The sequence below is a fragment of the Lactuca serriola genome, chromosome 4 (assembly GCF_051521515.1).
Source record: "Lactuca serriola cultivar US96UC23 chromosome 4, Lser_US96UC23_V15, whole genome shotgun sequence".
Taxonomy (NCBI): domain Eukaryota; kingdom Viridiplantae; phylum Streptophyta; class Magnoliopsida; order Asterales; family Asteraceae; genus Lactuca; species Lactuca serriola.
The window spans coordinates 66,801,056-66,819,214 of record NC_136411.1 but is presented as its reverse complement, the minus strand read 5'-3'; the positions used below and the strand labels follow the sequence as shown (position 1 = coordinate 66,819,214).

At 36.9% G+C, this 18,159-nt stretch overlaps 2 protein-coding genes and 1 long non-coding RNA gene across 3 annotated transcripts; all 3 read left to right on the top strand.

The window, feature by feature from the left end:
- Window positions 1-7,075: 7,075 nt before the first annotated feature.
- LOC145101777 (ent-kaurenoic acid oxidase 2-like) lies at window positions 7,076-11,296 on the top strand. Its single transcript, XM_079039052.1, has 7 exons — window positions 7,076-7,546; window positions 9,137-9,614; window positions 9,804-10,067; window positions 10,159-10,327; window positions 10,432-10,538; window positions 10,611-10,732; window positions 11,010-11,296. Exons 1-7 carry the CDS (start codon window positions 7,302-7,304, stop codon window positions 11,104-11,106), a joined length of 1,482 nt encoding a protein of 493 aa, XP_078895178.1. The 5' UTR covers window positions 7,076-7,301; the 3' UTR covers window positions 11,107-11,296.
- Window positions 11,297-12,480: 1,184 nt separating this feature from the next.
- LOC145100174 (uncharacterized) lies at window positions 12,481-13,243 on the top strand. The gene is made up of 2 exons (XR_013704860.1): window positions 12,481-12,567; window positions 13,018-13,243. It is a non-coding gene; the product is annotated as an uncharacterized LOC145100174 (long non-coding RNA).
- Window positions 13,244-14,849: 1,606 nt separating this feature from the next.
- LOC145098469 (uncharacterized) lies at window positions 14,850-15,398 on the top strand. Its single transcript, XM_079036102.1, has one exon. The coding sequence runs from the start codon at window positions 14,850-14,852 to the stop codon at window positions 15,396-15,398; it is 549 nt and encodes a 182-aa protein (XP_078892228.1).
- Window positions 15,399-18,159: the final 2,761 nt, after the last annotated feature.

Here is an 18,159-nt window from a genome sequence, read left to right as displayed (position 1 = left end):
TAAATCTAACTTCTTATGAGGAAGTTATGATTTTCTAAGTTTCGACTTAGAGGTATGAAGCCCAAATCTCGAAATTGAGATCGAGTGATATTTGTCTGAAACAATCTAAACGGGAATCGAACATCTCGTCGATAGTAGTGCAACGGTGAAAGAACAGACGAAAACAGACGTGGGATGAAGAAGTTGTGAATTTCTAACAAAGTTTTCCTGTCCCGACCTACTAAAAATAATATAATAAAAGTTAAAGTCAAAGTTAGCCGACGGAGTCTAATCGAGAGTTGTAGAGCATAATCTCACCTACGCATGGATATAAAGAACGTCAAAAACGGAGTTTGTATGCGAAAGATATGAATTTCTGAAGTTCGGGGCACGAACTTCCACATGTGTCAGAGATAACGACGTGAGCATAGAGTTCACAACGTGAGCAGTTGATGGACGTCTTCCAGGGCAAGTGGCCATGACGAACGTAGTGACATATTCGAGCCCACGACGTGAGCATTAGTGGCTCACGACGTGAGCATAGATTTTCAGCCCTATAAATAGGAGTTGAAGGGCAGTCGGCCAAGGTTGCTGTTTCCCCACTCTCCCCCACTCTCTCACTCCCGATACTCTCTCTAGCCGTCTTGAAGTACCCTTGAAGCCCTGGTATCATCCCGAGACCCGAAGCGAGTCCTGAAGCTCCGAAGATCCCGAGAAGAAAAGAGTTTCTGCACCGAAGCTCTGCCCGCGAGAAGCCTGGTGTGTGAAGAGATCACAGTTTCATAGAAGAACTTCTACTTTAAGAGCCGTAGTGTTGTCCGAGCATCGTCTAATCAAATGAGTGTGTAGTTACTTTCTTCTAACACATAGATATGAATTATTTGCTATGAAATATGTGTTATGTGTTTATACATTATTTGTTTACTTGAGATGGATATTGAATGAATGTTTTATACATGTTTTAAACTATATATGTATTTTATATCTACAAATATATGTTGGGTAAAACATGGGTAGATAAAGTGTAACGCCCCGATTCTCAGGTATTGATTTATGTATGAATCCTTTTTGGTCTTTGGGTCTACTCGACGAGTTGGTCGCCTTACTCGTCGAGTAGTAGCGGAATGGTCCACACGTTTTAGTGACCTACTCGTCGAGTCTAAGAAAGGACTCGACGAGTAGGAGCTGGAAGATGAAACCCTAAATTTCAGGGCATTGCACCCTATTTAAAGGATCATTGGCCTCCCCCATCCTCCCCTTTACAGCCTCTTGTCTCTCTTTAACCCTAATTCGTGTGTCTGTGTGTGTGTTCTTTTGGAGATTTTAAGCTTGGGGGAAGGATTTTGGTGAAGGAAACACTTGGGGAAACAAGCTAGTTGAAGCAAGAGCTCGTGGGATTCAAGATCTGCATCAGTAAGCACTCTCTTGAAGGTACTAGAGCATTTTCCTTGGCTTATTTTCACCTAAACCCTCTTTTGCATGAGTTTTAAGAAAGGTTTCTTGTGCTTAATCCAAGATCTGAAGTTGTAATTTCATATATGGACTCTCCTTGACCTCTAGATTCATAAAGTCATCAGATTTTCCTAGTATGAGCCTTCTCTCAAGTGTGTAACTTCATTCAAAGCTTAGTTTTGTCATTTTAGGGTCTTAAAAGCCTTGCATGCACGTAAAGTTTGCAACTTTACGTGATAAGCATGCCTAAGGAAGTTGGATCTGCAATTTGGAGCCTTGGCATGGCTTAAAAAGTGTATGTATGGTTAAAGGACTGAAGGGACTCGACGATTCGCATGGTCGACTCGGCGAGTCATATGTAGATGGGCATGAACCCGACGAGTTGGATGAACAACTTAGCGAGTCTGATGAATATTGTCGTAGACTCGACGAGTTAGATGAACAACTCGGCGAGTTAGTTAAGGTTTCCCAATTAATGGATGTGTGTGAACTTGTCGAGTTGCAAGAAGGAAAACTCGACGAGTGGCCTTAGAGCTTCGATCTCGAGCCTTAGGAACTCGACGAGTCACTCTGGTGACTGGGTGAGTGGACGAGTATCTCAAAGAACTCAGCGAGTAGCTGAGGATAATCGACGAGTTAGGGTCAACATGGACTGTTGACTTTGACTTTGTCCAGGGGTTGACTAGTTGACTTATGGGGTACCTTGGAAGGTTGGGAACTTACGAGTATGGTTCTATTATGATAATAGGTGGTGGAGTTTGTGGCAGCGATCCAAGAGTTGGAGTGTATCTACCGAGCTCACTTTTGCGAGGTGAGTTATCCTCACTATACTTAAGGGTCTAAGGTACCAAGTCCAGACCTTTGAATTGTCATTGGTTATGTTATGTTAGTATGATCTGTTAGATCGGTATCCTAGAGGGTAGGATGATAATATGTGATAAGTGGTATGACCTGTTAGTTAGATATCCTAGTGGGTAGGATAATATTATATGTTATGTGGTATGATCTGATATATCAGTTTGTTGTCTATAGATTGTTATGTGATTATCTGTTATATGTGCACATATTTGTTTGGCGGTTGAGGCTTATCTTTTTTGTGCGGAGGCCAATAGACCTGGGCATTCCAACCTGTTGGTTGAGGGTTGTGACTATTCCATCCCGAGGATGATTGGACTCATAGTATGTGAGCATTCTAACCTATTGGTTGTGGGCCTGGGGTATTCCATCCTGAGGATGATTGGACCCATAGTATGCTGGCATTCCAACCTGTTTGGTTGTGGGACTAGTGTATTCCAACCCGATGGTTGACTGGACCCATAGTATGTTGTTTGTGGTTCTATGTGTATAGCTGTGAGTATGGGTATTTTGGGGGAACTCACTAAGCTTTCAGGTTTACAGTTTTAGTTTATGGTTTAAGGTACATCGGGGGATCGCAACAAGGCTAAGGCGTGATCGTACAACTCCTTATCTTTTGTTATTATTGCTGGGAAAACTCTGATATGAACTATTTTGGAAACCAAGTTGTAAAGATTATTAATTTAACGTGTTTTTGAAAAGTTTAAATTTGGCTTAAATTTTTGGGTGTTACAAGTTGGTATCAGAGCCTTGGTTTGGTGAATTGGAGGAACATTCATGTGAATCCAGTCTTAGATCAAGGAAAGGGTTTTAAAGTGATTTCTAAAATGGTTTTCAAAATAAGTAAAGGAGGATGTAGGGTGTACGATCGGCCAAAGCCAGTAAGTAGACCCCAAAATACCATAAAATTATTTGATATTGTGATATGTTAGAACAACATGCTAGTATTAGGCTAGGGATCTTCACGAATTGCATGATAGAATTGCCTGATCATATGATTCCTGATAGCCTATGGATTTCCTCATATGAAATTGACATCATTACTGTAGTTGCTTAGTGTATGCATCATGGTTATACGTAATTAAGATCTTATAGCCTGAGAATGTTTGATTTAGCCTTATGTTCTGTTCTTGTTTGATTGGGATCTTAGGGTAGGATTGGATATTCGAAAGTCCATGGGGTCCAACATTATGTATGGCGAGCATACATAAGTGTTGCAAGGTTGGTGGAAGTTTCATGGATGGGAGGATTGTGTGAGACCGGTAAGTCAGTTGTGAGACAGTTAGCCTTTCTCTAGGAATGAGGATTGAGCATTCGCTATGTTTATATATATTGTTAGGGTGTGGTAGTGATCCTTGAGACAAATATAGGTAGGTGTGGAAGGTAGTATGGGCCCGTACTACTGAAAGCACAGGACCCATACGCGTAACAAGGAAGTCACAACCCCTAGGGTTAGGATTAGGAGTTAGCTCCCAGTTATTTGTGAGGGTTATCTGATATCTTCCTGTTGTATTTTCAGTATGCTGGTTACGAGGAGTTTTGTGTCGGGATTTCGGTATTCATTGTCTCAGACCGAGATTTTAGGTTTACCTCCCATTTCTAGCAGAAGTTCCACGAGGAACTAGGCACACGCTTGCACTTTAGCACAGCGTTTCATCTACAGACAGATGGTTAGAGCGAGCGGACCATTCAGACCCAAGAGGATATGTTGAGGGCGTGTGTCATTGATTTCGGTAGGAATTCGGATTCCCACCTACCTCTTGCAGAGTTTGCTTACAACAACAACTACCATTCCAGCATTGGCGCCCCGCCTTTTGAGTTATTGTATGGGCGAAGATGTTGCACCCCGGTTTGTTGGGGTGAGGTTAGACACCGAGTGATTGGACGGGCGGAGGTAGTTCTGCAGACTACCGAAAAGATTCAGCAGATTAGGCAGCGATTGCAGACCGCTTAGAGTCGGAAGAAGAGCTATGCTGACAGACGCCGATCGGAGTTAGGGTTCCAGGTGGGTGATATGGTACTTCTGAAGGTCTCACCCTGAAAGGGTGTGAGCTGCTTCAGAATAAGGGGAAAACTGGATCCCCGTTAAATTGGGTCGTTCAAGATCATTGCCATGATTGGCAAGGTGGTGTACAGGCTAGAGCTGCCAGAGGAGCTTAGCCGGATTCACAGCACATTCCACGTTTCGCAGTTGCGAAAGTGCATTATGGACCAGGAGGCAGTAGTATCGTTGGATGATATTCAGGTCGATGAGTGCCTGAATTACAAGGAGAGACCTGTGACCATCTTGGAAAGGAAGAAGAAAATTTTGTGGAACAAGGAGATACATTTGGTGAAGGTGCAGTGGGAACATCGAACGAGATTCGAGAGGACATAGGAGCCGGAGGCGGAGATACGAGAGCATTACCTGACGTTGTTTACCTCAGCTGAATTCGAGGGCGAAGTCTAGTTCAAGTGGGGGAGAATTGTAACGCCCCGATTCTCAGATATTGATTTACGTATGAATCCTTTTTGGTCTTTGGGTCTACTCGTCGAGTTGGTCGCCCTACTCATCAAATAGGAGCGGGATGGTCTACGCGTTTTAGTGACCTACTTGCCGAGTCCAAGAAAGGACTCGACAAGTAGGAGCTGGCAGATAAAACCCTAAATTTCGGGGCATTGCACCCTATTTAAAGGATCATTGGCCTCCCCCAGCCTCCCCTTTATAGCTTCTTGTCTCTCTTTAATCCTAATTTGTGTGTATGTGTTCTTTTGGAGAGTTTAATCTTGGAGGAAGGATTTTGGTGAAGGAAACACTTGGGGAAACAAGCTAGTTGAAGCAAGAGCTCGTGGGATTCAAGATCTGCATCAGTAAGCACTCTCTTAAAGGTACTAGACCGTTTTCCTTGGATCATTTTCACCTAAACCCTCTTTTTCATGAGTTTTAAGAAAGGTTTCTTATGCTTAAGCTAAGATCTGAAGTTGTAACTTTAGATCTGGACTTTCCTTGGCCTCTAGATTCATAAATTCATCAGCTTTTCCTAGTATGAGCCTTCCCTCAAGTGTGTAACTTCATTCCAAGCTTAGTTTTGTCATTTAAGGGTCTTAAAAGTCTTGCATGCACGTAAAGTTTGCAACTTTACGTGATAAGCATGCCTAAGGAAGTTGGATCTGCAATTTGGAGCCTTGGCATGGCTTAAAATGTGTCTGTATGGTTAAAGGATTGAAGGGACTCGACGAGTCGCATGGTCGACTCGGCGAGTCATATGTAGATGGGCATGAACCCGACGAGTTGGATGAACAACTTAGCGAATCCGATGAAGATTGTCGTAGACTCGACGAGTTGGATGAACAACTCGGCGAGTCAGTTAAGGTTTCCCAATTAATGGATGTGTGTGAACTTGTCGAGTTGCAAGAAGGAAAACTCGACGAGTGGCCTTAGAGCTTTGATCTCGAGCCTTAGGAACTCGATGAGTCACTATGGTGACTTGGCGAGTGGACGAGTATCTCAAAGAACTCAGCGAGTAGCTGAGGATACTCGACGAGTTAGGGTCACCATGGACTGTTGACCTTGACTCTTGACTTTGACATTGTCCACGGGTTAACTAGTTGACTTATGGGGTACCTTGGAAGGTTGGGAACTTACGAGTATGGTTCTATTATGATAATAGGTAGTGGAGTTTGTGGGAGCGATCCAAGAGTTGGAGTTTATCTACTGAGATGACTTTTGCAAGGTGAGTTATCCTCACTATAATTAAGGGTCTAAGGCACCAAGCCGGCCCTTTGAAATGTAATTGGTTATGTTATGTTAGTATGATCTGTTAGATCGGTGTCCTAGAGGCAATGTTGTAAAACTCACCGAGTTGGCCGATTACTCCTCCGAGTACTCGCTACTCCCCCCCGCCTTGCCGAGGCGAGTTACATAATCCCGAGTACTCCCCGATCGGCCCCTTACGAACTGAGTAGTGTTGTTAAATTCGGTCAACTCGGTGATTAATATATATAATATACTTAATGATTTATTATTTAACTCACACACATGTGATTATTACTACAAATATATCTTAAATTTTCAGTAATTATTTACGAAGTGAGACCATTATGTGTTTTTCATTTTTTGTGTATTCACAAGTATCCAATTTAGTTATATATTTCAATCAACTTATGATTTTATCTTATGATTTTGACATATATAATTTTCCTAAAAATATTTCTACATAAATTTCCAAATCCGAATACTCCCCGAGTACTCGTTGCTCGGTAGTCGGCCGAACAGGTACCGAGTAACGAGTTATACAACTTTGCCTAGAGGACAAGATGATAATATGTGATATGTGGTATGACCTGTTAGTTAGATATCCTAGAGGGTAGGATAATATTATATGTTATGTGGTATGATCTGATAGATCAGTTTGTTGTCTATAGACTGTTATATGATTATCTGTTATATGTGAATATATTTGTTTGTCCTAACAGTAAGGAGTACGTTTTTCATTTGAAAGGTCATAAGTACAAACATCACTTGAGATATAGATGGTAATAATTAAAAATAAATTAGTTTGTCGGTTTAAAAAAAATTATGCTGCTAAGAAAATTATAGTTTACCCTACAATATAAGAAAATTATTATTTATAGAAAAACGTAATGGCATAAAATAAATATTATTATTTATATAATATTATACCATATAAAGAGAGTACATATTTTCGAATATTTTCTTTACTAACCATTAAACATTTTATGGTGTAAGATATATGCCCCACCCCTCCTTCGTGTGTGTTTTATCTCCCTATATATATACAGATACACGAAGGAATCCACCAAAAAGACCCATAACCATTACAACCATTTCCATCTCTCTCTATCTCTTTCCTCTCTTCCCTATTCTACACATCTCCATCCACTATCTCTCTCTTTCTGTACCAAGACAACTGATCAAAAGCTGTGGAAAGGGATATCTCTATACATATATACGGTTATACGTATATATATATAGGGAGAGAGAAAGAAGAGGGAACCAGTTGTAAAGTTTAAAAATGGGGGCTGATGGATTTGGAGGGATGAGTTATTATGTGGGAATTTTTCTGGGATTAATGTTGATTCTTAAATGGGTTTTGAAGAGTGTGAATATATGGATTTATGAGAGGAATTTGGAGAAGAAGAAGAGGAAGTGTCTGCCACCAGGTGATATGGGTTGGCCGTTCATCGGAAACATGTGGTCTTTCCTCAGAGCTTTCAAGTCTAACGATCCTGATGCCTTCATCTCCAATTTCCTTCGCAGGTAACTCACACCTTTCGTTCTTATTATTAACATCTTCTCCATCTTTTAAACTATTATAAAGAATAAACAAAGAATATAATGATCCAAAGATTTATTCATTATAAATGAAATGGAAATAGTAAACGATTCTCTATTGCTTTGGAATAATTTGGAATAAGCATACAAAGGGTTTATTTTGAAGTGCATGTATACTACGAAAACACTTACAATTTTTATGAAATACTATAGCTATATAATGGAATATATTCTTTCCGATTATAATATGCTTCTACGCCACCAACAAATGTCTCATCTTTTTGGGTTCGAAAACTAGAGTGGGAATACAGGATATGGTTTACAAGAAAGTCATGTTGCATGCATTATTAAATTGTTTGTGTTTTTTCTCTAAAATGTAGCTTATATCATACTCGAGAATGCAATTCAAAGTGTTGTTATGAAACATTTCTGTAGCTATTTTGTCCAAGAAAATAAGGAAAAGATATTTGCTTTTAGGAAGAGTTGGACGTGTCACTTTCTCTATCTAGTTAATTATGTGAAAAGACAAGCACTTCCCTCTAAAGGATATTCACTAAATTCTTTTATTCAATTAAATTAGAATTAAAATTTTAGTTTTTTTTATACAAGACGGAGGTTCCTATAAAATCATAGGAAACAGAATTCTTTGCACATTTCCAATGCATTAGCAGGAAACACAGGACCAGTAGCAACTTAAGGGGTGCTAATTGACAAGAGCCCCCTTTTTTTGGTTTGGAAATCCTATGCACCGACTAAATGAAAAGCTCTTTTGTAATTTCACTCTTTGCTTAGGGGTGTTTTTGTATTTTACAAATGTATTCTGTTTCTAAGATAATAGTAAATAATAAGTTGAATATGATAGATAAAAATGTTTTCATTTTGGACCTGATGGTACAAGTTAGAAACTTTTTTGGACCAGCAAATCATAAGAACCAAATTTGCAGTCTATTCAATTAAAAAATGATAGGTGAAAGAATACAATTGTTAACCAGTTCAGTTTTTAATTAATAACGATACCAATGATTCTCTATACTTATTAGATTATCAGTTTTGATTATTTTTTAAATACACAATACTTCGCTTCAAGACTTTTTTGAAGAAGCTACGTAATACCTGTTATTTGTTATTAATATATATATATTCTTGATGCTACACAACACATATATTGACTTTCTCTTACAAATATTATTAATCACGTATATTTCATCCATAGACTTATTTAAATCAATATCCTTCATTTTAAATTTTTTAACTAAAACTGAATCATTGGACTTTTTCTAGAGCAGGCAACTTTTGTCACTATCATCGTCTTTATCATTAAACGACAGTTATTTAAACAATTATTGTACACCTCCTATATATGTATCTTATTATCTCTATTAGTATTTACTATCATCCTAATTCTGATGTTTCAATACTATATATATATATATATATATATATATATATATATATATATATATATATATATATATATATATATATATATATATATATATATATAATATGACTTGTATCGTATGTTTTTAATGTTTTTGTTAAGTAAACATTGTTTTTTTTTTTTTTTAAATACAGATTTGGGTCTAGGGGTTTATATAAGTCGTTTATGTTTGGTAGCCCTAGCATCATCGTGACTGTTCCCGAAGCATGTCGGAAAGTATTGTTTGATGATGAAGCATTCCAGCCAGGGTGGCCAACTGCCACCCGGGAACTCATCGGAAAAAAATCATTTATTGGAATTTCTTACGAAGATCATAAAAGGCTTCGTAAGTTGACCGCAGCACCAGTAAATGGTCACGAAGCCTTGTCTACATACATGCAGTACATTGAGACCAATGTGGTCTTAGCATTGGAGAAATGGTCAAAAATGGGGCGGATTGAGTTCCTCACCTACCTGCGAAAGCTAACTTTTCAGATAATCATGCACATTTTCCTTAGCACTGAGAGCGAACATGTAATGGATGCATTGGAGAAAGAGTACACGGTGCTTAACTACGGCGTTAGGGCTATGGCCATTAATATTCCTGGTTTTGCATATTATAATGCACTTAAGGTTTGTTTTTTGCCAGTCTAATTCTATATATGTTGCATTCTCCTTTTTTTAAATTAAAATAAATTAAAACACATTTTATATGGTATCAAAGCAAGCATTTAGCACCTCGGCCATTATCTTCCATTTGTTGTATTATCTTAACTTTTAACTTTTAAATGTTTATATATTATGATGATTACAAATTTATAGGCGCGGAAGAACCTTGTGGCCATTTTGCAAACAGTTGTATACGAACGTAGGAAGAAACGAGAGGCAAACGAAGGGATGTCCAAGAAAGATATGCTTGATGCTCTCCTGGACACTACAGACGAGAAAGGAAGAAAACTAGATGATGAGGAAATAATCGATACATTAGTCATGTACCTAAACGCGGGCCATGAATCTTCGGGACACATCACAATGTGGTCTACCATTCTTCTCCAAGCACATCCAGAATTTTTCCACATAGCAAAGGTAACAAAATCAAGAAAGTAATCTAAACTAGTAGAGTGTAACAAAATCAAGAAAGTAATATAAGTAAAAAACTTGGGTGAATTTTCATTAGGAAGAACAAGAGAGGATTGTAAAGAATATGCCACCAACACAAGAGGGTTTGACCTTGAAAGAGTATAGGCAAATGGAGTATCTCTCGAAGGTGATTGATGAAACGCTTCGTTTAGTGACTTTTTCGCTCATGACGTTCCGTGAAGCTAAAAAAGATGTCGATATCAAAGGTGTGATTTTTATATATGATAATTAAATACCAAAAATACATGAACTTACGATTGACTTGGGTTCTAATCATGTATAATTTTTTCTTTTTTTATATATTTGTTAGGTTACTTCATTCCTAAAGGATGGAAAGTGTTGCTCTGGTTTAGGAGTGTTCACCATAATCCTGAACTTTATCCCCAACCTAAAGAGTTTAATCCTTCAAGATGGGATGTGAGTCTGTTTTAACTTGTACCAATTGCTTTATAACTTGTACAAATTGACTAATTTAAACATGTTGACCAGGATCTTGTACCAAAGCCAGGAACTTTTCTTCCATTTGGAGCAGGAAGTAGGCTTTGCCCTGGAAATGACCTTGCCAAGCTAGAGATTGCCATCTTCCTCCACCATTTTCTTCTAAATTATGAGTAAGTTTCCATATAAACCAAGTTAAAATTTGTATTGACTTTTTGGGTCAAACAAGTTCTTTTTGATACTCAAAATGAGTAGAGATATTCCATGCTTATCTAAAAAATAATACATTTGGTGTCAAACTTTTATTTAAAGTTTCATCATATGAAATTGAAAAATTGCTTTCAAAGTCAACTAATTTTAAAACTAGTTTGATTCCCGATTAGATGAAACATAATTTTTTATTATCATTGTTATTATTATTATTATTAAATATATTATTTTGTCTTGCAGGTTTGAAAGGGAAAATCCAGAATGCCCAATTATGTATTTACCTCATTCAAGGCCTAAAGACAATTGCGTGGGAAGAGTTAGAAGGGTTTCCAAATGAAAGAGGGTAGATTTGGAAATTAAATAAAGGTTAAACAAAGTTATATCTTTTCTTTTGACTCATATATTACATTCCTCAGTGGAATTTAGTAGAAGTTAAAATATTTCCGTAGTGTTGTCTTTTTAACCATTTTGTCTCTAGTGGTGTATATTTTTCCATCGTCTATTGAAGTATTCGCCAGTTAGATGTGTTCTTTTTTGCCTTTTATATAATAACTATATGTGAAAGGTATCTTATTAAGACACGACAGGCAGGGACAATCCATTTTGGACGTTACAATCAATTGTGGAATTGAAGTGACGTTAAGTATGCGTTAGTAACTAATAACAACTACAGATAACTATTTTTCCTAATAATTTTCACAATAAGCAACCTAAAAATAACAAAATTCATTTTAGAGTACCCACCACAATTATTGAAAAAGTTTATGTAAGGGATTGTAAATTTACAAGCTATTAAAAAAAAAAAAAAAAAAAAAAAAAAACTTTAGATTAAATAAGTTCCCACAGCAGTTTGCTTTTTCTTTTTGTTTTACTTTGAAGAGCTTATTTGACCCAATAATTTATTTAAAAAGTTCATATTATTGATGCTCGAAAATGATTTGTGTTGAGATCCTTTCTAACATACCATAACCCAGCTAGATAATATCAATAATGATCACTTAATTCATGAAAGTTGAAAAATACTTATGAATTTGCAAAACTAGTTTCTCTGACACCATGTATCGCAAATTTTATTAATTTCAGTGGAAGTACTGTCAATTCGTGAATAAATAATGTTATTTCGGAAAATATAAAAATCCTGAAGTAGGTTTAAGACAACTATTTCTCTAAAGGTAAGCAAGAGTAAGTTTAACGCAACTAGTTAATGAAAACCGTTCTTATATGGGAGGGTTGAGTTCAATTCCCAATATACCCGTTTTCTACTTTAAATTGTTGTGGTAGAAAATAGCTTTGGAAAATATTTGACTAAGTGCTACGTAACGGGTTGTGTTTCGATATATAAAAACTTTTTCTGGTAAAAATGCTATTAGATTATATGATAGTGAAAAAATATAAAAATATATATATTTAGATTAACCTATGTGATTAGAAAAAAACTATAAATTGTAAAAGGAGAAAAAAGCATAGGAAAAAAAAGTAAAAGAAAGTGTGAGGTTCTTTAAAAGTATTATTGTCTTTTTTGCAAAAAGTATTAAAAAAAGTATCAAGAGTTCTTCAACCACAAACATTAAAATTATGATTTATTATTATTAGAACGGTATTGGAATTTTAATCGACCTTTAAAATGATAGGTTTTGTAGGCCTTCTATTTGACATTCATATTTGGTCTTAAAATATAGCTAACACAAAAATTATTCTAAATTTGAAGGTTGGTTGAAGTATTTTTGTCCTATCAAACACAAAAATAATGCATCATAAAATGATGTAATATGGTGGATGGCTGGAGTTGGCATTACAGGTACAGAAAAGTTATCTTAAAAACTATTTTAGTTTCTCAAACATTCAATTTAGTTTATTACTTCTTAAAAACCGATAAATCAAATAAGTTATTTGATACACAAAATCAAACATCAATTACATTTAAATGTTTAAGTTGTTATTTGATTTTTGGGATATATATACTAAAGTGTTAATATTTTTAACAATTTGACAAGAAAGTCATAAATTTTATTTTTTGACAGTAAAGTTCTAAATACCAACAGCATTTGACATGTTTATCATTTTTTGTCGATTAGCCGGTAATTAGGACTTTACTGTCAGAAAAATAAAGTTTGACTTTTTTGTCAAATCGTTCAAAATATTGGGATTTTAGTGTATAGTCTTGGTTTTTCGAGAAACAAATAATTTTATCAGCTTCGTAAGACCTAATCCGTAACCCAAAAACTTTTATTTGTGATTTTCGTCGCAGCACCACTATTTTTCTTACCATCATCATCTTTATCATGCTACAATCACGACAGGGGAAACATATGCAAAAAAGAGAGCAGGAAAGTGTGAGAAGACTTGTAAAACTATTTTCTTGGTTCACTGCCAAATCTTGAACTGAAGAGAATGGGCATATTGTACAAACACAAACAACACACACTTAGTCAAAAGGTGTAAATGTGAAGGAGTAAGAAATGGCAGTTTCATCTTTTCCAGTTTCTTAGTTCTCTATTTTTAGGACTGCAAAAAAACCAACATAACCTTAGTTCTTTCTTTTTTCTTGATTATTTCAATTTTTTTCAATGTCGGTTTGTTGAGATTATTAAAAAAAAAAAAAAAAAGCAAACGTTCAGAATTTCAATAAGATCTAGCGGACTAGGTTCCAATAACTCTTATGTTTAAACACTATCATATCATTAAATTTCTAACAATATATATATATATATATATATATATATATATATATATATACACACACACACACTAAAGTCCCAATATTTTTACGATTTGACAAGAAAGTCATATTTTTTTTACAGTAAAGTCTTAATTTAGGATTTAACTTTTTTTTACAGTAAAGTCCTAATTACCGGTTAACCGGCAAAAAAGGATAAGCGTGTCAAAACTGCCGGTAGTTAGGACTTTACTGTAAATAAAATAAAGTTTAAGACTTTCTTGTCAAATCGTTGAAAATATTAAGACTTTAGTGTATATATCCTTTGTTTTTATACAAAAGATCTTTTTTGCTACTTTTATATGTCAGTGGACAAACATTTTGTTTGTATACCATTTGTTTTTAAGAAGACATCCAAACCCAAAAAGATAACCAAGTAATTTTTTGGAATGAACTTTGGATAACCAATTTTTACCAATGGGTGTCCTATTCTTACCTTAAAAATAGACAAATTTACATAAATGGTTCATTTGGTGAACTAACGCCAAACGGTATACCCATAACGACGAGGTTCGTAGTCGAGCTGACCACGAACAACGGGCGTGCACACCACCCCGTTGTTTCGTGGTGGTTCGTTTCCGTGGTCACTCGTGTTCGGGACAACGGACTCGCACAACCAATCCAATTGCATCTCTTAATTTGAACATTATACTAGCCATTGAACGGCTAGTTTGTTAAAAAAAAAAATCAATTTATAAACAATTTATTTACCTATATAAATACAACACTTTTACTCCTTATTTTTTACATCATTCCTTTCTATCTCTATACATAATTTACATACTACATCTTCACAACCAAAAACCATGGATCCCAACCAAAACACCCCTCCAAACTACAGAAATCGCAAACCCGATAACGCTTTTGCATTAGATACAACACCTCATCAATTCCCGACTATGGAGTCACCTCAAGGCGGTTTTATCAATCTACTTCAAAGTGGTTCCTCTATCCAACAAACACCACTTTTCCAACAATAATATCAACCTTTTCCGACTTTCCAACAACAACAAATGCAACAACAATACCAACAATTTCAACAATTCCAACAACTACAACAACTCCAACAACAATCGTCACAACAACAACCACCAATTTCACAACCACCAAGCTCACAACCACCACTTTCACCGGATTTTGTTGCGGAAATGCAACCTTCACCACCACCTCAACCAAAAAAGAAAAAAGGAAAAAAAAAAACCCCGGCTCGACCCACTACCACCCAAGAAAGGGTCCCATGGACAAAAGAAGAAGAATGAAAGTTAGCGGAAGCATGGGTGGCGGCTTCCGAAGATCCAATTGTAGGAGATAGCCAGTCTTACGGAAGTTTTTAGGAAAAAGTGCGAGCCATTTTTTACGAGTTAATGGAAAGTGAAACTCGAAATGCCGATCAAATTACGTCGAAATGGCGAGATATTCGACTAAAATGCACCGAGTTTGGAGGAATCTACAACAACCTCCTAAATATACGCAAAAGCGGCTCGAACGATTTTGATGTTTTCAAGGCGGCCATGGACCAATTTGAAAAAACAACGCCAACACGCAAAACTTTTCCGTATATGAAACGGTGGCTAAAATTGAAAGACGCCCCAAAATGGAAAGAGCAAACGGAAGGAACTTCCCAATCTTCCGGTTCAAAGCGTTCGAGAAACCTCGATGGAACTTCTCAACAATCGGACGGCCGAACACACATCGACATCAACGACGATCCGATAGATCTTGAAAACGACCAACCTCTTCGTCGGCCCGTTGGAAGAAATAAAGCAAAAAAAGCGGCGTCAACATCTTCGAATTCTAGTGTTATGGATATGTTTGGCGATAAATTTGATCGATATGTGCAACTTCAAGAAACAAAGGCCGAGGTGATGACTCGGATGGAACAAAAAATGATCGAAGCACAAACATCATTTTAAGAGACACAAGAGACACTCCAAACAAAAATCGATATGGAAATCTTGAAAATGAAAGCGAATGACCTTGAGGGCGAAGACTTGAAACTTTTCCAAGCAATGAAAGAGTCGGCTCGAGCCCGACGTAGGCGTAGGGGTAGTTTATTTTATTTATGGTTGGAATTTTTAGTTTTTTTAATGTTTTTTTTAATTTTTTTTTTAATTTAACTAATGTAATTTTTATTTTGATTGTTATTTTTATCTTTTTTTAATTTCAATTAATGTCGTTTTTATTTAATGTAATTTGGTATTTTAATTTAATGGAAAAACTAGTATTAAAAAAATGATTTTAATGTATTTTTGAATTAAATTTAAATAAAAAAATAAGATGGAGTGGTGTGTTTAGTGGTAAGTATCTCATGTTAGTGGTAGTGGAATGTGGTGCTGATGTAGCACCCACCACATATGTGGTATGTGATGGGTATAACGGATGATCTAAGGTGGACGATTAGCAGGGGACTTACGATGGGGCAGTGGGGGCACCTGCCACCACAACAAAAAAAAAAAAATAGGTTTTTTTCAAAAAAAAAATTATTATAACCCTTTCAAAATAACATATTTTGACTCTTCAAAATTTTTTGCCACCATAAAAAAGTTATGTAACATCACAAAATCACACAAATTTTAAACTTTTCAAAACAACTCATTTACTAAAAAAGTGTCTACAAAACCATTGTTGTCAAAACATTATTTAAAATCAGAGTCTACCAAGTTCCAATCAGTCATTAAACCAAGGATGTGTACGGTCACGCATTCGTCTTGCAAAGGTTCTCAGAAGTACCTGAAACAATAAGCTAAAACTATAAGCACAAAGCTCAGTGAGTTCCCTCAAAGTACCACCACATACACATAACAAAAAACAACATGCGTACAGAGCCTTCAGCCTGAATGGACCGTCGCATCGGCCTACAGACTATCTGGACCGCTCACAGAACCTTCAGCATGACCGGACCACCTCATCGGGCCTTCAGCCTATCTAGATCGTTCTCGGCGCCTTCGGCCTGACTGGTACGCCTCTCAAGCATTCATTCTATCCGGGCCATCCTGGGTCTCTTGGCCTTCAGTCTGCACTGGTCCGCCTCAACCCAACCACACATAATATGTAGACATATACATAACAGATAAACATATAACCAGCCGGTAGACATCAAGCAAATCTAACATATCACTACATCATAGCAACATCCTATATATCATGATACAGATCTAATAGATCACTATAGCATAGCATCATACGTAAACCAGGATATCAGTCCAATGGGCCCATCTTGGTGCCTTCGACCCATAAGTACAATGAGGAAAACTCACCTCCCAATCTGAACAAAGCTGATGAGGTACCAACTCCAAATCTCAGCTTTTACCGCCACTTATCCATCCAAATTACCAATTCTCAAATACAATCCAAAATACCCAAAACACCCCTAGTTTAACTTGGTCAAAGTCAAAGTCAACACCCAACCGCGTCAACCCAGCCGAGCCAACCTGACTGAGTCGACTCAGCCAAGTATGTTGGGCGTACTCTTTTGTATGCAGGGCGTACTCGATGTTTGACCAACCTATGGGGCATTGATCGCGTATGAGCAGCGTACCTCTAGGTACGCCGAGCGTACGCTACCCAGTCTCAAAACTTCATTACGAGCTTATTCCATAAATCCCTTTTGTCCAAAACTCATATCCAAGCCCAAAATGATGTCCTAAGTCATAAAGTTTCGAACTTTATGACCTTGCATGGCTATTAAGTGCTTAATGTCCAAAACCCTGTGTTCTTAACCCAATAAGACCATCTAACACATGCATGGGTTACATACAATACTCAAGATCATATTTCTATGGTTCATAATAGCTCCATAATAGATAAAGTTTCTGAATCTATCCATTAGAACGGTCCCAACAAACAAGATCTAGTCTTTAAGTCTCAAAGGGACCCAAAAAGTGCATCTTTTCAACTTAATCCATTAAGTCCAAGTCTCTAACCATCGGATTTGAATCAAAATGATGTTTAGATGGGTAAAGTTTCCAACTTTATCCATAACAAGGTTACAAACTTTCAAGATCTAAACTTTATGCACTTAAAGTGACTAAAAGCTCATAACACTCAAAACTAACTAGATCTAAGAATATCATCATCAAGATTCAAACTTTTTGCCTATAGAAGAAAGATCAAGGTGAACAAAGCCTGGATCTACAATCTCCAATGCAACCAATACTTCTTCAATGAGTTCCTTCTTCTCTAAGGTGCACCAAGAACACTCCAAAGCACTTAAAAGCACCTTATTTTTGCTCATAAGGCTCGATCAAGGGTTAGGGTTTCAAGAAAGGGTGTTGGAGAGGTGGAGGCCGATAATGGAACAAGTTTGGGGGAGTTAAGGAGCTTAAATAGGGCTCAAACCACGAAAATAGGGTTTGGGCACTAATCGTGTACGCCCAACATACTCAACTAAAGCCCAATGTACTAGGGATGCCCTAGTACACCTAGCGTACATGTTGAGTACGTCCAGCATGCTAGGGATGCCCTAGTACGCCCTGTGTACTCCCTGTATGCCCTGCGTATGCGACTGACCCAAAAATCGTCTAACTTTAAACGAAAGTAACTTCTTCGTTCCAACTCCATTTTCGACCTTATTTATATCCACGGAAAGGTATTGAAGAGCTCTATAATATCTTTTAACTATCTTGGACTAAAAACTTCTCAAATTAAAATCAATATTTCATGCAAGAACCCGAC

Bases quoted from the DNA above. Each gene is read 5' to 3' on its own strand.
- LOC145101777 (XM_079039052.1), top strand. From the start codon at position 7,302: ATGGGGGCTGATGGATTTGGAGGGATGAGTTATTATGTGGGAATTTTT. The intron at 9,615-9,803 runs GTTTGTTTTTTG...ACAAATTTATAG, and splicing joins CATATTATAATGCACTTAAG to GCGCGGAAGAACCTTGTGGC. The intron at 10,328-10,431 runs GTGTGATTTTTA...TATATTTGTTAG, and splicing joins AAAAGATGTCGATATCAAAG to GTTACTTCATTCCTAAAGGA.
- LOC145098469 (XM_079036102.1), top strand. From the start codon at position 14,850: ATGGAAAGTGAAACTCGAAATGCCGATCAAATTACGTCGAAATGGCGA.